The sequence below is a fragment of the Cebus imitator genome, unplaced genomic scaffold (assembly GCF_001604975.1).
Source record: "Cebus imitator isolate Cc_AM_T3 unplaced genomic scaffold, Cebus_imitator-1.0 Scaffold103, whole genome shotgun sequence".
NCBI lineage: Eukaryota > Metazoa > Chordata > Mammalia > Primates > Cebidae > Cebus > Cebus imitator.
Genome location: NW_016107418.1, coordinates 4,849,448 through 4,866,341, shown reverse-complemented (window position 1 = coordinate 4,866,341; position 16,894 = coordinate 4,849,448). Strand labels below are relative to the sequence as shown.

The 16,894-nt window shown below is 36.2% G+C and overlaps 1 protein-coding gene across 5 annotated transcripts in view; it reads left to right on the top strand.

Moving 5' to 3' along the window:
- CDK8 (cyclin dependent kinase 8) overlaps nucleotides 1–16,894 on the top strand; it is a 136,369-nt gene that overhangs the window by 66,571 nt on the left and 52,904 nt on the right. For 4 of the 5 annotated variants that reach the window (XM_037741699.1, XM_017537530.2, XM_017537529.2 and 1 more), the window contains exons 2-3: nucleotides 4,017–4,092; nucleotides 15,151–15,261. Coding sequence is in view for 3 of the 5 variants with exons in the window: in XM_017537530.2 (XP_017393019.1) it covers nucleotides 4,017–4,092; nucleotides 15,151–15,261 (187 nt within the window). In the remaining 2 variants the exon portion in view is untranslated. The remainder of the gene's footprint in view (nucleotides 1–4,016; nucleotides 4,093–15,150; nucleotides 15,262–16,894) is intronic. The other variant, XM_037741698.1, reaches the window with a different exon arrangement.

Here is a 16,894-nt window from a genome sequence, read left to right as displayed (position 1 = left end):
AAAAAAAAAAAAAGCAAGAACAATAATTATTAGGACCTTTAATTGTTTTAAAAAATGATTTAAAATATGGCTAAGGCCCAAGAATATATATTTCAGAGCCATCTTTTTTTTTTTTTTGACCTTTTGCTTTTTTTCCCTAGTTGGAAATACTGTAGTCATTAAAAATACCAAAGATATCACACCAAAGCAATTTAGGCTGTTCCTTTCACATCTCTAAAGTATTCAGACCAAACTGGTTTATTATCTTGCATAGTCACTAAGATTTTATGTCATAGTCTAGCATTCTCACAGACTCTTGCCTGTTAATAACCATCGGATCTCGGCATGCAATGGCAGTTGTTTATAATCTTACACATTATCACATGTATAAGATAATTAAATCTTAGACCTACACATTAGCCTTTAGGTAATTCGCAGTTCTTACTACATGACTAAACACAGTGATTATTTCAGCTGTTTTGTTTTCCCTAAAGCATATCTTTTTCCATGAAAGAAGTAGTGTAGTGATTTACATTCTAGTACAAGCTTCTTGATCTGGTTTGCTATTCTAGAATATTTTCCTATCATTGCAGCTGAAAATTTAATTCTCCAGAACAGACTCCTACACAGAGCTTAAACCCTAAACCACATCTGTTGACAATATAATTAATACATAATGATTTTATACAATGCAGAGCTAGTCTGGAACATCTAGCTTGCAAAACTCATCTTGAGAGGACCGAAGGTCTCCAGATTCCTAATCTCCTTCCTTCCTTTTTTTTTTTGGAGTGCAGTGGCGTGATCTCAGCTCACTGCAACCTCCACCTCCCCGGTTCAAGCAATTCTCCTGCCTCAGCCTCTCGAGTAGCTGGGACTAGAGGCATGCACCAGCACACCCAGCTAATTTTTGTATTTCTAGTAGTGACAGGGTTTCACCATGTTGGCCAGGATGGTCTCCATCTGTTGACTTCATGATCCACCTGCCTGGGCTTCCCAAAGTGCTGGGATAATAGATGTGAGTCACAGTGCCTGGCTGATTCCTGATCCCTTTCTAAGTGATTTGTTACCTGTCTCCACTGGAAGGTTGTAAAATATAAAATGTACTGTTTGTCTTTACTTTTCTGAAATATCTAGATATTGTATCTGGGATAGGCCTATTTTCATTTAATTATGATGGGATTTTGGTAGACCCTTCCAGTTTTGGAAATTATCTTTCAGTTTGGAAGTTTTCTTGAGTTGCTTGAACTGCTCCTCCAATTTTCCTATTTTTCTTTTCCCCCTCTCTCACTTTGTCTTACTATTCTATTCTAGGATATCTCCTCCACGTTGTCTTTCATTCAGCCATTTCTACTTCTAGCAGTATCTCATAGTCTCAGTTCTCTGCCATTGCATGATTTTGCTATGTAAATCTAATTGGTTCTTGGCTTTCTTCACTGTTGGCTTCTGATTTTGTTTTCTTGAATCCTCTTAATTGGCTACTTTTTGTCTATTTGCTTTCTAATTTCCACATTTTTATGCTATCTTCTTTGTCAGTTTTTATCCTTATTGGCCTTATATCTTTCAAAAATTCTCTTTACCATAGTTTGAGTTTTAGGAAGCAGTGTAGTTTGATTTGTGTGTTCTATACGCTCTTTAACCAAAACATTGCTCAGTTTTTTTAACCAATCCTTTGCAGCCATTTTATATTTTCATCCCACTCCTCCCACCTCTTAAAGGTGAATTTTCATCATGGTCGTATCTTCTTATTTTTGGTTTTCTCACACAATTTTTTCTGTCAGCTGTATTCTTTTATTTTCTTTTTACTTGTTTTGCACACTCTACACACCTCTTTTGAGACAGGTGGCATAAAAGATTCCTCATCTTACCTTGCCTATTTCTTTTTTTTTTTTTTGAGATGGAGTTTCGCTCTTGTTGCCCAGGCTGGAGTGCAGTGGCACGATCTTGGCTCACTGCAACCTCTGCCTCCTGGGTTCAAGTGTTTCTCTTGCCTCAGCCTCCCGAGTAGCTGGGATTACAGGTGTCCATCACCATGCCCGGCTAGTTTTTTATATTTTTAGTAGAGACAGATTTCACTGTGTTGGCCAGGCTGCTCGAACTCCTGACCTCAGGTGATCCGCCCGCCACAGCCTCCCAGAGTGCCGGGATTACAAGCGTGAGCCACTGTGCCCAGCCGCCTATTTCTAAAATCTCACCTGTCCTCAGGGCTGTCACTGGTAGCCATTTATTTTGTGACAGTTTTAGTGATATTAAACTACTTGCTGCTAGTCTTTACTATTCTCTGAGCATGCCAGACCCTTTCCATGATTTTGTAACTTTGTATATACTGTTTCCACTTCTTGGGGTGTCTCATATAACTACTGATTTATCTTCCCAGTGCCTCCTTTTCTTCCTGAAAAACTTCTTAAGTCTGTGTGTGTGTGTGCACGCACGTGTGTGTGCGCGCACACGTCTGCGTGCACCCAAATTTATGAGTTACATGAGAACATTTGTCGTTACATCTATATAATACGTAGGGATCAAGTCGGGGAACTCAGGATGTCTGTCATCCAACTACAGTATATTTTTGTTAACTATAGTCATCCCACTCTGCTATCAAATATTGAATTTATTCCATTTGTTTATTTATGAGACAAAGTCTCTGTTGCCCAGGCTGGAATACAGTGGCACAATCTCAGCTCACTGCAACCTCCGTCTCCTGGGTTCAAGTGATCCTCCCCGCCTCAGCCTTCTTAGTAACTGGGACTACAGCTGCACACCACTGTGACCAACTTACTAATTTTTATATTTTTAGTAGAGACAGGGTTTCACCTTGTTGGCCAGGCTGTCCTTAAACTCCTGACCTCAAGTGATTGCACGCCTCTCACTCCCAAAGGGCTGGGATTACAGGTGTGAGCTAACACGCCCGGCTGAATTTATTCCTTTTATCTTACTCTATGTTTATACCCTTTAACCACTTTTCATTCACACACACACACACACACGTTATCAAAGTGTGATCCTGGAGCCCCTTGGGTGTCTATGAGATCCTTTTAGAGGGTCTGCAAGGTCAACACTATTTTTGTAATGATATTATGACATTATTTGCTTTTTTCATTCTCATCCTAATAAGTATCTAACGGATCTCTTTCAGAGGTGATTCACCATGTGATGATGCCATTCCATTGCTCTGGTGGCTAGTGGATCTATATTTTGTAGTTTTAAAAGTTCTCATTTTTAAATTCTTATAGGGTACATATTGTGACAGACATAATAAGCCAAAGCTCGTCAAGGTCCACCGTAATTTTCAAGAGAATAATGGGATTCTGGGACCAAAAGTTTTGAGAACACCCATTTAGGCCTCAGTTAGGTGGCATTTCCTCTGAGTAGTCTTTGCTTGGTCCTACACCAAAGTCCCCTTTGAGTTACCTTTTCTATTGCACTTGCCATATCATAGCACTTATCATACTTTATTGTGGTGGGTTGCTTATCTTTTTAGGCCAATAGACACAGAAAACTCTCTAAAAGAAGGAACCTGTTGTATCCTCAGTACCTAGCACAGTTCTGGGTACATAGTAAGTGTTCAATAAACACATGTTGCATGAGTGTCTTTGAAAGTCTTTGGAGATGACCTGAATTATTTATTATCAAATTATGATTGCTATAACATGTTTTAAATTATAACCATTTTGTGCCTTAGGGACACATTCATTTCTTAACTCTTTTGACCCACTAATATCCGAATAGGTTTTAGAAGGCAAGTTTTATTTTATGCGTGTGTGTTATGTTCTTATATTAGAGCAGAAGGAATCTACTACTGGGAGTCAGAAGCTCTGTATCTGAATCTGTGTCTTCCACAGATTTTTATTCCTTTGAAGCTAACTTCCCTCATCAAATAATGAGACTGGACTAGGTTATCTAAAAAGCTTTTCTTTGTACAACATTGTATGATTATATTGAATGATGTCAAATGTATATTAAACATGTGATTTATATTTATGTATATTTTATTAAAATGCACATAGAGTTATCTATATATTAAAATAACTTTGTTTTTACAGGAAGGATGATAAAGACTATGCTTTAAAACAAATAGAAGGAACTGGGATCTCTATGTCGGCATGTAGAGAAATAGCAGTAAGTGAAGTTCTTTTTATCATCATTATCAACTGACTTATGAGTATCAACTATATAAAGCTCTATGTTGTATATGTCACATTAATTGAAAGTTAGTGAATAGTTTTTATGTCAGCTATATGTAGAAAAAATATTTATTAAGGAGATGTAAAGGGGGCATGTAGTTCTGTCTATATAAACTCTTCATTTGGGATAAAGTAAATTTCAGTTGTTTATATAAACATATATTTTCCCAGTAAATGTCACTAACAGTGAAGGGTTCAGTTATTTTATTGAGAGCAGTAAAAGTGGCATGTTAGTCCATATAAAGTTAATATTTTTATTTTAATTGAATGGGATTAATGTAATTAGTTATGTCAAAATGAGATTGTATTATTTGATTTTTATTGCTTGTATCTGTTCATTTGAGTATGTAAACATTTATGCCCTTTTATTTTGGAAGCATAGTTTTCCATATTGTGAGTAGAATCTCATTTTGATTCCAAAGAGAAGTAGTCTTTGGGTTAATGCATTACTTAGTAATTATCCATATGTTTAAATTGAGCATACTTTTTCAGATTTTACTTCAGTTTTTACTGTTTTAAAACTGTGGGTCCAAATTTGTCTTTTCTAGCTTTACACAGAATATTCTAGGATATATATTATAATCTTTGCTTTTGTTGCTCTCAGCCCTTCTATTATATTTACCCATAATAGTCTATTATGACCTGGAAATGTTGATTTAAACAATTTTGCAAGTTTACCAGATTCTGTACCAATGAGTCTTCAACCAACTCAAGTAGGTAAAAATAAACAGAGCAAGTCAGTCAGGGTCTCTGGCCTAAACTACACTATGTTGAGGAAAAAGAGTCATAAATCTAAGAACAGTGTGTCAAGTACTGTGACAGAAGTATATGAGAATGGAGAAGGGTGTACATCTAAACTAAAGTAGAAAATCGAGGAAAGTTCCAGGCTTGGAAACACATGTAAGAGTTACATCCATGAGGGAAGAATAAGGGTGAGATGGAGGATATTGTTAACTAAAGATAGACCATGCTGGAAAATGTAGTTCATTTAATTGATAAAATTTTCATATTTTTCAGTCTTGAGACCAGGTATCTGGATGTTAATGGTCAGTTCTTTAACATCTATTCGGTATATACTAGTCAGTTTTAAAGAATTAAAAACCATTGAAATATGGTTAGTGTGTTAGAAGTCAGGATGTTGATTATCCTTGGAGGGAATACAGAGCTTTCAGGGTGCTGGCAATTCTTTGATATTGCTCTGGGTCTGGTTACACAGGTTATATATGTGAAAATTCATTGAGCTGTGTACTTATTGTATACATGCTTTTCTCTGTTTATTAGTCTTTAACAAAAAAATTTTTTTAACAAAAAACAAAACAGTTCAGAAACAGACATGATTATCTTTACATGTATCATGATAACTCTAAATGCACTCAAGCACAGAAAGAAGCATGAAAGCATGAAAGCCTACATTTAATGTACTTGATCATGGTTCTTCAATCTAAGATGAGCAGAAATTTTTAATTTTTATGAAGTCTTACTAATTTTTCCTCTTACGACTGTTTTCTGTATGTGGCTGAAGAAACCTTTACCCAATGATTGTGAAAATATTTCCCAATTTTTTCTTCTAAAAGCTTTATAGTGTTTTTATTTCTAGTTTATGAGATAGTCGGTTTTTGTTTGTGTTATGATACAGAGTTTGAATCCCCCCCACCCTGCGCCCCATATGAATGTACAGTTGTGGCATCATTTTTGGAAAACATTCTTTGCCATAGAATTGCTTTGTAAAAAAAAAAAAAAAAAGTATACATTTATACATTTGGACTCTGTTTTGTTCCATTGTTCTCTCTGTCTAGCCTTATACCAATAGATAACCCTACCTTTCTAGCAAGACTTGAAGCCAGGTGATGTAAGGCCACCAGCTTTATTCTCTGTCAGAATTGTCTGGGATATTTTAGGTTCTTTAGCATTATCATATAAATTTTTACATCAGCTAATTAGTTTCTTTTTTTCACTTGTTGAGATTATAATTTGGATCAATTCAAAGAATAATAGTATTAAGACTTTCAAGCCAGCAGAAAGGTATACTTACCATTTTATTTATTTATTATATAATTACTTAAAAATATATATATGTAGTGTAGTATGTATCCTGAGACATTTAGAAATGTCTCAGGATATATACTACATATGTTATGTTTTTGGTGATTCCTTGGGATTTTTTTCTATATAATTATGTCATCTGTGAATAGGAGTACTTTTACTTCTTTCCATATTTATGCTTTTGTTTCTTTTTTTTTTCTCTTCTTGAACTGGTTAGGCCATCTCACACAATGTTGAATAGTGGTGAGAGCAGGTATCTTTGACTTATTCCCAACTGTGAGGAAAATGTTTCCACTTTCACCATTCAGTATAATGGTAGCTATAGATTTTTCATAGATGCCATTAATCAAGTTTAGGAAGTTATAGTCTTACTTTCCTAAGAATTTTTTTCATAAATGATATTGAATTTTATCAAATGCTTTTTTCTACATAGATAACAATAACTGCATAATTATTCTCTTATTCTGTTAATTAGTACAGAATATTTTCAGTTTTCTTTGTGAATTTTTTCTTTTTATCTGTAAGTTATTTAGAATTATATTGCTTAATTTTTAAACGTGAGGTATTTCTAGATAACTTACTGTTACTGATTACTAATTTATTTTCATTGTGGTCAGAGAAAAGAGACCTTATATTTTAGAGATACATACTGAAATATAGGTGAAATGATACAATATCTGGGATTTACTTCAAAATAATCCAGGTTTGAGTGGGAGGAGTGGATATTAGTATAAATAAAATAAGCTTGTGAGTGGCTAATGGTACATAGGGGTTTGTTTTAATATTCTGTTTTATTTAGTTTTGAAATGTATATGAGAAAACGTTAAGAATGAAATAATTCTCATTTTTTCTGGCAAGTTTTTATCAAGCCTTCCTCCTTTGCATTTATTAATTCTTCCTCAAAGAAGTGCTGTGTCCCCAGCATTCACCTCTGTTACTCTCAGATTATACCCAGTTTGTTTCTTTAATATAACACTCATTACAAATGTAATTACAAAGAGGTTCTTGTGTTCTGTGTGTCTGGTTACTTACATTGTTATATGTCCCCTCCCAACTCTAGACTGCAACACATTTCTTCCCCAGGGTGTGCTAGGTCTGACATATAGTCCTTGCTCCATAAGTAAGTGTAGAAGGGAGGGAAGGACGGAGGGAGGAACTCTTGAGAATTTCTTCTAAAAGCAAAGAGTATTGCATATCTTCATCTTCATTTTATTTTAAGTGGTTTGTCTTATACATTTTCAAAATATCCTGTGAGCTGTAATTCCGTTATTATAGACATTTTTCAAACTACACATAAGTGGATCATCAGTATTCCACAAAGCTGCCTGATATATAGTTGGGATGGGGGAGCGAGATAAAGCTCCGGACTTTACTTTTCTACTTACCTATACTTTAACCTAAGCATACCTCAGTTTTTATCAATTTGCAAGAATTTGGTTGAAAAAGGTTTCACAGGTTTAAATATGTTAAAAATAATTTTGGAATTGTTTTTCGCAGTGATTTCAAGTCAACTGTCAATATACTTATACATTTAGAATTTATATTTTAATCTTTGCTACATTATGAAATGTTAATGTTAAAAATGCAATATAGTTTGGTGAATATTAAGTTTTTTAAACCCATTTTCCCACCATTGTGATACTTATTGAGAAGACACAGTTCTAAGTATTTATTTTTTATGTATTTGTACTATAGAAGTTCAAATGAAATGTGATATTGTATGTAACAGTTGGAATAAATTAAGTTTATGGTGAAATTCTGTAGTCAAAACAGCAATCTCAATACTCAGAAAGTAAGATTGTTTTCTCTCCTAGCAGAATTGGGGAAAACGTAGTTGGTTTCGGTGATGGAAACTATTATATGAGTATTTTTAAACCTTTTGTTTTCAAAATATTTTCACACAAAATCTTCAAAAAGGTAAAAAATAACTTCTACAGTATTAAAAACTAGGATCTATGTGCTCTTGGCTCTGAATAGGGTCATGTAGTGCTGAAGTTCTTTTCATCACCAAGGAAACCTGCTACTCTCCTAGCATCAGAGCATCAACCACACAGGAATGCATAACGGTTAACACCTTCACTAGACTCTTTGGCCTCCTACCCTGGTTCTGCCACTTCACTAGCTTTTGGTACCCAAAACAAGTTACTTGATTCCTTTGTTTCAGTTTCCTCATTTGTAAAAATGGGACAGTGCCTGGTATGTAGTAGGCATTTAGCAAATGTTACCCCTGCTAAATGCAGCATAGGTCTTAGGTCTTTCGGAATTTCTTCAATATAAATATTTACTGAAAGGTAATTGTCCACTGAGACTCTCAGTTCCATCACCAATCCTCAGTGGCCATTCTCTTTTAATCCCAAAGTGACCTACCTGTCTCCTAATATATCTCCCTTAAAAAACAACAGCAGCAGCAGCAAAACACCACCACCAACAAAGGTGTTTTCCTTATTCATTAGTAATAGTTATTCACTGTAATGGTTTGCTTTAGTTGCCCAAACAAAATACTACAGGCTGGGTGGCTTAAACAGCAGTAGTTTATTTTCTTACAGTTGTGGAGGCTAGAAGCCTAATATCAAGGGGATGTCACGGTTAGTTTCCTCTGAGACCTCTTTCTTTGGCTTGCAGATAGCCTCCTTCTTCCTGTCTTGTCAGATGGTCATCTCAGAGACACTCCTGGTATCTCTCTGTATGTCCTCATCATCTCTTCTTGGGAGGACACCGGTCAGATTAGATTAGGCCCCCTCTAAAGACCTCATTTTAACTTAATTATTTCTTAAAGGCCTTATCTCCAATGTAGTCATGCATCACTTAATTACTGGGCTATGCTCTGAAAGATGCATCACTAGGCAATTTCAGGTCCTGCCATCACAGAGTGTACTTACACAAGCCTAGATGGTAGAGCTTACACACACTAGGCTGTTTGTAGCCTATTCCTTCTAGGCTGCAAACCTATACAGCATGTTGCTATATGGAATACTATAGGCAACTGTAACACAATAGTAACTATTTGTATCTCTGAGCATATTAAATAGAAAAGTACAGTAAATATTTGGAATAAACACAGAAAAAGTACAGTAAAAATACGGAAACATAGAAAAGGTACAGTAAAAATACGGAATAAACAAAAAATGGGCTGTTCTGCCTATGGAGTAGCCATTCTTTAATCGTTTACTCTCTTAATAACCCTGCTTTCACTTTACTCTGTGCACTCACCCCGAATTCTTTCTTCTTCGAGAGCCCCCTCTCCAAAAAAAAACCCGTGAAAAATGATACATCTATATGTATAGTACTCTTAGCATAAGACTTACAGGTCTGGGCGTTGCTCAGGGTGAGTCAGTGAGTAGTGAGTGAATGTGAAGACCTAGGACATTAGTGTACACTACTGTAGACTTGATGAACACTGTGCACTTAGGCTGCGTTAACTTTATAAAACATATTTTACTTTCTTCAGTTAACTTTAGTTTACTGTAACTTTTTTACATTACAAACTTATTTTTTTACTATTGTAATAACATTTAGCTCATTGTACAGCTGTACAAAAATATGTATATTCTTATTGTGTAAGCTTTTTTCTATTTTTAAAAGTCATTTTTTTTTACTTTTTCAACTTTTAGGTTCGGGGGTACATGCCTAGGTTTGTTACATGAGTAAATTGCACGTCACTGAGGTTTGGGGTGTGAATGATCTCATCACCCAGAGACGGAGCAGAGACCTATAGTTTTTCTCCTTCCCCGCCTCACCCTCCCTCCTTTTCTAGTTCCCAGTGTCTATTGTTGCCATCTTTATGTCCATGTTTACCCAATGTTTAGCCCCTACTTTTAAGTGAGAACATGTGGCATTTAGTTTTCTGTCCCTGTGTTAATTTGTTTAGGGTAATGGCCTCCAGCTGCATCCATGTTTCTGCGAAAGACATGATTTTATTCTTTTTTATGGCTGTGGATTTACCTTGGTGTATATGTACCACATTTTCTTCGTCCAGTCCACTATTGCTGGGCATCTAGGTTGATTCCATGTCTTTGCTACTGTGAATAGTGCTACAATAACATACGAATGCATGTGTCTTTTTGTAAACTAAGAACCACATACATTAGCCTCGCCTACACAGGGTCAGGATCATGAATATCATTGTCTTCCACCTCCACATCTTAGCCCACTAGAAAGTCTTCAGGAAGGCCCGGCATGGTGGCTCCCAACACTTTGGGAGGCCGAGGTGAACAGATCACTCAGGCCAGGAGTTTAAGACCAGCCTGGCCAACATGGCAAAACCTTGTCTCTACCAAAAAAAAAAAAAAAAAAAAAAGAAAAAATTTTTTTTTAGAAAAAAAAAAAAAAAAAAAAAAAAAAAATTAGCTGGGTGTGGTGGTGTGCGCCTGTAGTCCTAGCCACTTGGGAGGCTGAGACATGAGAATTGCTTGAATCTGGGAGATGGAGGTTGTAGTGAGCCAAGATTGTGCCACCATACTTCATCCTGGGTAATATGAGACTCTGTCTCAAAAAAAAAAAGGAAAGGAAAAAGTCTTTGGGACAATAACTTGCATGGAGCCGTCATCTCCTATGATAACAGTACCTTTCAGACTGCTCCTGAAGGACCTGCCTGAGGCTGTTATACAGTTAACTTAAAAAATAAGTCGAAGGGATACACTCTAATGATAAAAAGCATAATGTAATAAAAACATAAGCCAGTTATAGAGACATTTGTTATCATCATCAAATGTTGTGTGCTGTATATAATATTTGCTACACTTGTATGAGACCGACACTGTGATAGGTGTATTTATACTAGCATCACCACACACATGAGTTAATGCACATTGTGCTACAATATTATAAAGGTTGTGTGTCACTAGGTGATATGAATTTTTTAGCTCCATTATAATCTTATGGAACCAACAGTGTATATGCTGTCTGTTATTGACTGTTACATCATTATGCAGCATATTTACATTACAAGGTATTGGGGGTTAGAGCTTCAGTATATGAAATTTGGGGGAACACAGTTCAGCCCATAACACTATCTTTCACTACTCTGGCAGTAGTTACTTTCAGTATGAAGTCTTTATTCTCAGAGACTTGTTGTCTGGTTAATCAGATAGATGAACGTTTTTTTTTTTTTTTTTTTGAGACAGAGTTTTGCTCTTGTTGCCCAGGCTGGAGTTCGATGGTGTGATCTCGGCTCACCAGCACCCTCCACCTCCCAGGTTCAACCAATTCTCCTGCCTCAACCTCCCCAGTAGCTGGGATTACAGGCATGTACCACCACACCCAGCTAATTTTTGTATTTTTAGTAGAGACAGGGTTTCTCCATGTTGGTTAGGCTGGTCTTGAACTCCCGACTCAGGTGATCCACCCACTTTGGCCTCCCAAAGTTCTGGGATTATAGGAGTGAGCCACCATGCCTGGCCCTATGAAATTTTTTTCAATTGATATTTAATGAAGTAGAAATATTTTTGTTCTTTCTGTTTTGAGATGGAGTCTTGCCCTGTCACACTGGCTAGAGTGCACTGGCGTGAACTCAGCTCACTGGAACCTCCACTTCTCAGGCTCAAGTGATTCTTCTGCCTCAGCCTCCCAAGTACCTGGGATTACAGGTGTGCGCCACCACACCCAACTGATTTTTTGTATTTTTTAGAGATGGGTTTGATCATGTTGGCCAAGATAGTCTTGAACTCCTGACCTCAGTGATCTGCCTGCCTTGGGCTCTCTAAAGTGCTGAGGTAACTGGTGTGGGCCATTCAACCTAGTCACAAAGTAGATGGATTTTATAAAGAAAGCAGTGACCTTAGTTCATAGATCAGAAACCAAAGAGTGGGTTGTATGACCTCCTTTAGTTTAGTTGTGCCTTTTGTTAATTTACACAATCATTTATTCATATGTTCACCAAATAGTTAATAAGGGCCTCTGTGGTACCAGGCCATATGCTAGGAGCTGGCCGTGCAGCCGTGAGAATAAATACGCAGTGCCCACCGTTGTCAAGTTTACTACCTGGTATGTATTTAAGACTTTTGTGTCTCTGGATTATAAAGACACATAATCTGGACATTATCCATTCCTCTAGAATGTAAGCTCTTGGGAGGTATTGATATTAGACCATAGTAGTTAAAAGTACTGGCTTTGTGTTTTAAAAGTTAATTTATTAATTGCTGGTTCTACCACTTCCTAGAATGTACATACTTGGCATCTGGGAGAAGAGCTTAATCAAATGGTTGCTGCAGTTTTTTTAATACAAGAGTGAAATGAAGCCTTTCATTGAAGGTGAAATTCAGGAGACACTAAGAATAACTTTATATCTAGGTTCCTAATAATTGTGGAGATCTTTTGCCAACACTCTGGAATTTGTTGGTTTTTCTTATAATGTACACCCTGCCAATTACTAGAAAGAATTTGAAATAGCTTAGGACTGTGTTCTGATTTTAAGATAATAGGGAAAACCACTGAACTAGAATTAAAACCACCTCTTTGAGCCAGCTGGGAGATCCAGGATTATCAAAACATCTGGACTTTCCCTGTCAGATTATTTGCATTGTTTATTAATTAGGAAATGGTCAATACTAGCTTGTAGGTTTCTGAAGATTGATAATATAATCACCAAAGTCTTGTAAGTTTGAAAATTATATCCTAAAAGCAGAAATAATATAACCTTGCTCCTGAATAAAATAATATAATATTATAATTTGCTCCTGAATAAAATAATTATCACACCAGAGAATAATCTTTAATATATGACTGAATATTTAATTGATTTACAGTCTTAGCTGAAGTTCATTTCAAAGCCCTCAGTATAGTGTTAACTTTACGTTGATTCTTGTTTTTGTGGCAGTATTCTTATAAAAGGCACTGAAATTACAAGTTTTAAGATCTTGATTTTCTCACCTGGCTGTCCAGTATTTGGAGCACATTTGGAAGGCACTGTTGAAACCTGTTTTAACTGATGAAGACACTGTACTGGGCTTCATGAGAGACTTTTTCTTGTTGTTGCAGTTGTTTTTGCTTTTGCTTGGCAGGGGTAGGGGTGCTTTTTCCTGGATGGATTGTTAGGCCACTTTGGTTATCATAAAATAAGGAGATAAAATATTTTAAATAAAACAGTATTTTTTTTTTGAGAGGAGAAAGCACAAACCCATGAAAATGTGCTCTCCTTGGATGCTTCTCTCTGTTCTTTGTTATTTTATGAAAAGTTAACAAAATTTTAATCAACTTTACTGTGTAATTTAAATGCCTGAAATTAGGTACTGTATCTTATAGGGTTGCACAATTTAATTTTCTTGTGATAATTGGTGTTAATGAATGTTGCATCTTCTAATGTTGCAAATAATCTTTGATATTTTCTAAAAGGGATTACAAACTACAGATTTAAGTTCAATTGTTACGTGATGTCAAATCCTAGACAACTCATAGAATGGGAGAAAGTTTTGTAAATCATATATTTGATAAGGCATTAGTATCTGGACTATGTAAAGAACTCCTACAAGTCAGCAGCAACAACAGAACAACCTGATTTAAAAACGGGCAAAGGACTTATTAAATAGACATTTCTCTAAAGACGATCTACAAGTGGTCAGTAAGCACGTGAAAAGGTGTTCAACACCATTAGTCGCTAGGGAAATGCAAACCAAAACCACAGTGAGATACTACTTCATACTCATTAGGATATGTGTTAATTTTTAAGGACAAAAAGGGACAAATAACCTGCGTTGGTGAGGATATAAAGAAATTGGAATCCTCATGCATTGCAGATGGGAATGTAAAATGCCACAGCTGCAAGTTTGGTGGTTTCTCAAAAAGTTAAACATAGAGCAATAATTTGATCTGCATTTTCCACTGTTAGGTTTTTGCTCAAAGCATTGAAAGCAGGGACTTTCTACAGGTAGTGGTATACCAGTGTTCATAGCAGCATTGATCACAATAACCAGAGGTGAAAGCAACCCATGAACATCAACAAATGAATGGATAAACAAAATGTGATATATATACATATGCTTACAGTGGAATGTATTTACCCATAAAGAATGAAATTGATACTTGCTACATCATGGATGGAGATAATTAGGCTAAGTGAAATAAGCCTGGCATGAAAGGATACATATTGTATGGTTCCACTTACATGAAATACCTAGATTAGGAAGATTCTTAGGGACAGATAGTAGAGTAGAAATTACCAGGGCCTGGGGAAAAAGGCAGTGGGGTTATTGTGTAATGCAGGGGTCTCTGGGCCAGCACCGGTACTGTTAGGAAGTGGGCTGCATAGCAGGAGGTGAGCCACAGGCAAGCAAGCATTACCTTAGCTCTGCCTCCTGTCAGATCAGCAGTGGCATTAGATTCTCATAGGAGCTCGAACCCTATTGTGAACTGCGCATGTGAAGAATCCAGGTTGCGTGCTCCTTATGAGAACCTAATGCCTAATGAATGATCTGAGGTGAAACGGTTTCATCCCAAAACCATCCACCACTACTGCCTTGTACCCCATTTCCATTGTCTGTGGTAAAATTGTCTTCCACAAAACTGGTTTCTGATGCCAAAAAGGTTGGAGATCACTGGTTTAATGGATTCAGAGTTTCTGTTCGGGATGACAAAAAAAAATTCCAAAATGGTTAGTGGTGATGATTGCAAAACATTGTGGATTTACTTAAAGGATGCCACTGAATTGTACACTTAAAAATGGTTAAAATGGTAATTTTTATGTTATATATATTTTACCACAATCAAAAAATTAAAACAAAATAACCAACCAAACAACAGCAAAATAGATTTCCTCAGATATACCTGTTCAGCGTCTTTTTCTCACAGATTTTTTCTCATTTGTTACTGAAGCATTGGTCTTAAAATTTTGTGGGTGCTTATTAGATTTTTAAGATTGATCACCTGGGGTTTATATTGCCTTTGAATTACAAATGGTGTGGGTTTTTAAACATTATTTTGTGGCAGAAATTGTTAATGTACCTCCTGTGTTTTGCAGTTACTTCGAGAGCTTAAGCATCCAAACGTCATTTCTCTTCAAAAGGTGTTTCTCTCTCATGCTGATAGAAAGGTGTGGCTTCTGTTTGACTACGCTGAACATGACCTCTGGGTAAGGTGAATTGTTAGCAGACTTGAAGCATTGGTTTCAGTCAGGGATTGTTAAGAGTAACTAAAAACAATTAGGTGTTCCGCTTATTATGAGACTTAACGTTTTTAAAATAAAAGTAACCTCATAGAATGTGGTTGGTGGCATTACCAAAGCTAGAATACAGCTAGTGCTTGACTTATGACCACGATTGGTTCCGACAGACCAGTCGTTACACGATTTGTTCGTGAGTAGGCTATATGCACGCAGAGATGGTAGTGCTGCCGGAAGCTGGTCCGCACTGTCGTACACCCAGCTGGGCAACATTTGTGCTGCCAGACGCGGAGCAGTCGTGGCTAGCGATTGTGGTCGTAAGTTGCATAGGTCGTAAGTCGATCAATACCTGTATTTGGCTTTGTATTATTACTTTTCAGTCTTGTCACTTTGATCTTTTAACAGATACTAAAGAAAACAATAGACTCTAAAGAATGTTCAACAAGTATTCAGTATTGCTTCATACAGTTTTTTGACCAAATGAAAAGTAACTGTAATAACTATGAAATTTTGCTCTAAAATATAAAAGTAACGTATTTCCTTTTATTCCATCGTATAAAGGGAATATAAAATGAGAAGGTGGTAGCCTCATGAAGGAGGACAAATATGCTATCTTTGGAGAGATCTAATAGTTCTACTGTTATTTGTCATATAGCGTTAGGCAAGTCTTTCAGTGGCTTTGAAGCTGTAGTTTACCCCATCTATAAAATGTAATACTTTCTTGCCTTTTTTTTTTTTTACAACGTTTTTCTGAGGAACAATCTTGTATTTGAAAAATTTTATAAATGAAATATACAAATGTAGGAAACTATTATTATTAACTATTCACAATTGAGATTTAATATTCTAATTCTTGTTTTCATTGGCATTAATTTAATTTAGTATAGTCATGCACCATATAACATTACTGTCAACTACGGACTGCATATATGATGGTGGTCTCATAAGATTATAGTACCATATTGTTACTGTACCTTTTCTGTGTTTACATATGTTTAGATAATACACTTAATTACTATTGTGTCGCATTACCTTCCTTATTCAGTACAGTAAGATGTATAGGTTTGTAGCCTAGGATCAGTAGGCTCTACCATATAGCCTAGGTTTGTAGTAGGGTCTATCATCTAGGTTTGTGTAAGTACACTCTGTGATGTTTCGACAACTGCAAAATCACCTAACAATACATTTTTCAGAATGTATCCATTAAGTGATGCATGACTGCTTTTACTTACTTGAATTGGGTATAATCTTATATTGGAAGAATTATTTGTGGATGAAAGCTCTATTACAAAACGAGATTAGTAAAATAAATTTTAACATCTCTTGTGACTTTTAGTTTTTTTTTTTTTTGTTTTCTGACCTATGATAAGAATAATTTTAGCCCAAATGTTACTACATTGTCACACCTTGTAGTCCCAGCACTTTGGGAGGCCAAGGCAAGAAGATCACTTGAGGGTTTGAGACCAGCCTGGGCCACATGGCAAGACCCTGTCTCTACAAAAAATAAAAAAAAAAATTAGCTGTGCTCAGTGGTACACGCCTGTGGTCCCAGCTACTCATGGGGCTGAAGCCCAGGAAATCGAGGCTGCAGTGGGTCCTGTTC